This window comes from Lycium barbarum, unplaced genomic scaffold (genome assembly GCF_019175385.1).
Source record: "Lycium barbarum isolate Lr01 unplaced genomic scaffold, ASM1917538v2 unchr_scaffold_103, whole genome shotgun sequence".
NCBI classification, from domain to species: domain Eukaryota; kingdom Viridiplantae; phylum Streptophyta; class Magnoliopsida; order Solanales; family Solanaceae; genus Lycium; species Lycium barbarum.
Window position 1 is genome coordinate 16,319 of NW_026843411.1, and position 2,534 is coordinate 18,852.

Sequence of the window (2,534 nt, forward strand, 5' to 3'; positions counted from 1 at the left end):
TGCTAATCATAATTGTAATAACAAGATTTGGTATTTTGATGCTGATGGAATTGATGTAGAAGTATTAATGGACACTGAGCAACAGGAGACTATTAAGCTTCTATTTCAGGAGAGTGGTAAGCAACTAATCTCCACAATGGTTTATGCAAAGTCTGATTCTGCTGCAAGATTAGAGTTGTGGGATAGTAAATATTCCTTGGCAAGTTCTATGAATTTACCATGGATGGTTGGTGGGGACTTTAATGTTATTTTGAATGAAGAGGAAAAAAATAGGTGGTCTACCTGTTTATCCATCAGAATATAAAGACTTTGCATTTTGTGTCAATTCTTGTGAACCAGCTGAAGTAGAATTTAGAGGAAGTCCTTTTACTTGGTGGAATGGAAGAGCTGGGCAAGATTGTATATTCAAAACATTGGATAGGATTCTAGTTAATCAGCAGTATCAGGATTGGTTTACTAAGTTGAGCATTGAGCATCTATCAACAATAGGCTCAGATCATGCTCCACTTTTACTTTCAGCAGTAGAGCAGGCTCAGCATTTTTAGAAGCATTTTAGATTTTTGAAATTCTAGTTGGCTCATGAGTCATTCATGGATGCAATAGAATAACATTGGAGAACTGAGTTTATAGGAGATCCATTCATCACATTTAAGTTAAAAATGAAAATATTAAAGGCTACTTTGTCTAGGTGGAGTAAAGAAACATTTGGAGATTTGTTCAAACAGCTGACAATCAGAGAGGATATTATGAAGATCAAGGAGCAACTGTTTGTGGAAGACCCATCAGAAGATAATAGAATGGTGTTGCAGAGGGCACAGGCTGAATTCAAAAGGTATCTGCATTTTGAAGAAGAGTTTTGGAGATAAAAATCAGGCATCCAATGCCATTCAGAGGGAGATAGGAATACAAGATATTTTCATAGTCTTATAAAAGAAAGAAGAAAGAGGTTGTTGCTTATACAAAATGCAAATGGTGAATGGGTGGACAATTTGGATTATATTGCTACTGAAGCTATTTCATTTTATCATAATCAATTTTCTCAGGAAAGTGGTGTAGTTGACTCAATTTTACTGGATCACATTCCTGAGAGAATTTCAGAGGATCAAAATAAATTCTTGTGTGCTAAACCAAGTCTTGAAGAGGTTAAAAATGTTGTTTTTTGCATTATCAGGTGATAGTGCTTGTGGACCTGATGGTTTTTCTATAGTTTTTTTTATCAAAGGTGCTGGAATATTATTGGTGCTGATGTGTATCACGTGATCAGTAGCTTCTATGAGGCACAAACTCTACCAAAGTCAATAACTCATACAAACTTTGTCCTCTTGCCTAATCAGCGTCGAGACCAATCAGCCTCAATAATTTCATAAACAAGATTATTTCCATACTATTACATGACAAGCTAGAGGTGATCTTGCCATCTCTAATCAGTCTAGATTTGTGAAGGGTAGAAATATCACTGAAAATGTGCTGCTTACTCAAGAATTGGTAGCTGATATCAGAAAGAGAAGGAAACCTGCAAATGTTATCATTAAGCTAGATATGGCAAAGGCTTATGATAGACTTTCTCGGAGATTCCTTGTTCATGTTGTTAGAAATATGGCATTTACAGAAGTGTACGTAGACATGGTATGGAGATTGATTGCTAATAACTGGTATTCCATTCTCATTAATGGACAATCTTTTGGTTTTGTCCACTCTACAAGAGGGGTCAAACAGGGAGATCCTCTATCTCCTGCTATTTTTATTTTAGCTGCTGAGGTATTTTCTATGGCTCTTAATTCATTATTTGAAAAAAACAGCTTCAGAGGATATGGAATGCCAAAGTGGAGTACAAACTTGAATCATCTGTCACATGCAGATGATATAATCATATTTGCACCAGAAAATAAAGCATCCTTGGAGATGATTATGTCCATTTTGCATGATTATGAGAGAGAATCTGTACAAAAAATTAATGCATACACCAGCTTTTTTATATGCATAAGAAGGTGGCTAATGTGCTGAATCAGGACGTACAACAAATAACAGGTTGCAACAAAGGTGATTTCCCATTTACTTACTTGGGATGTCCGATCTTTCATGCTAGAATGCAGAAATTTTTCTATAAAGATATGATGAAGAAAGTGAAGGACAGGTTTCAGGCTGGGAGAGGTAAACTACTGTAATTTGGAGGGGCTGTGTTGATCTCAAGTGTTTTACTGTTACACCACGTAGTTTGGTATGTTAAGATTTGTTAGTTGTTAGCTACGTAATTGTGGATACTGGAGTACCTTCTGGGGTATATCAGATTATATGCGCCTACCTTATGATTATGAGAGCTTAAGTTCATATAATAAGCTAGGGAAGTATTGGAGGGTGAGTGGATTAAGGAAATTAAGTTGTTGGAACTTTGGAGAAAGATGGGGGACAATTTTGGTCCGACTTGGAGGAATAATATCTTCTAGCATATGAGGAGTTTTGAGGTGAAGTAAGAGCCTAAATCGAAGTTCATGAAATATAGTTTTCAACGCAACAAACCGTGCATCAATCTGACA

The 2,534-nt window shown here is 36.1% G+C and overlaps 1 protein-coding gene across 1 annotated transcript; it reads left to right on the plus strand.

Moving 5' to 3' along the window:
* Nucleotides 1-659: 659 nt before the first annotated feature.
* LOC132625607 (uncharacterized) lies at nt 660-1,862 on the plus strand. The gene is made up of 5 exons (XM_060340219.1): nt 660-832; nt 923-1,171; nt 1,223-1,277; nt 1,429-1,758; nt 1,800-1,862. The coding sequence occupies exons 1-5, from the start codon at nt 660-662 to the stop codon at nt 1,860-1,862; spliced, it is 870 nt and encodes a 289-aa protein (XP_060196202.1).
* Nucleotides 1,863-2,534: the final 672 nt, after the last annotated feature.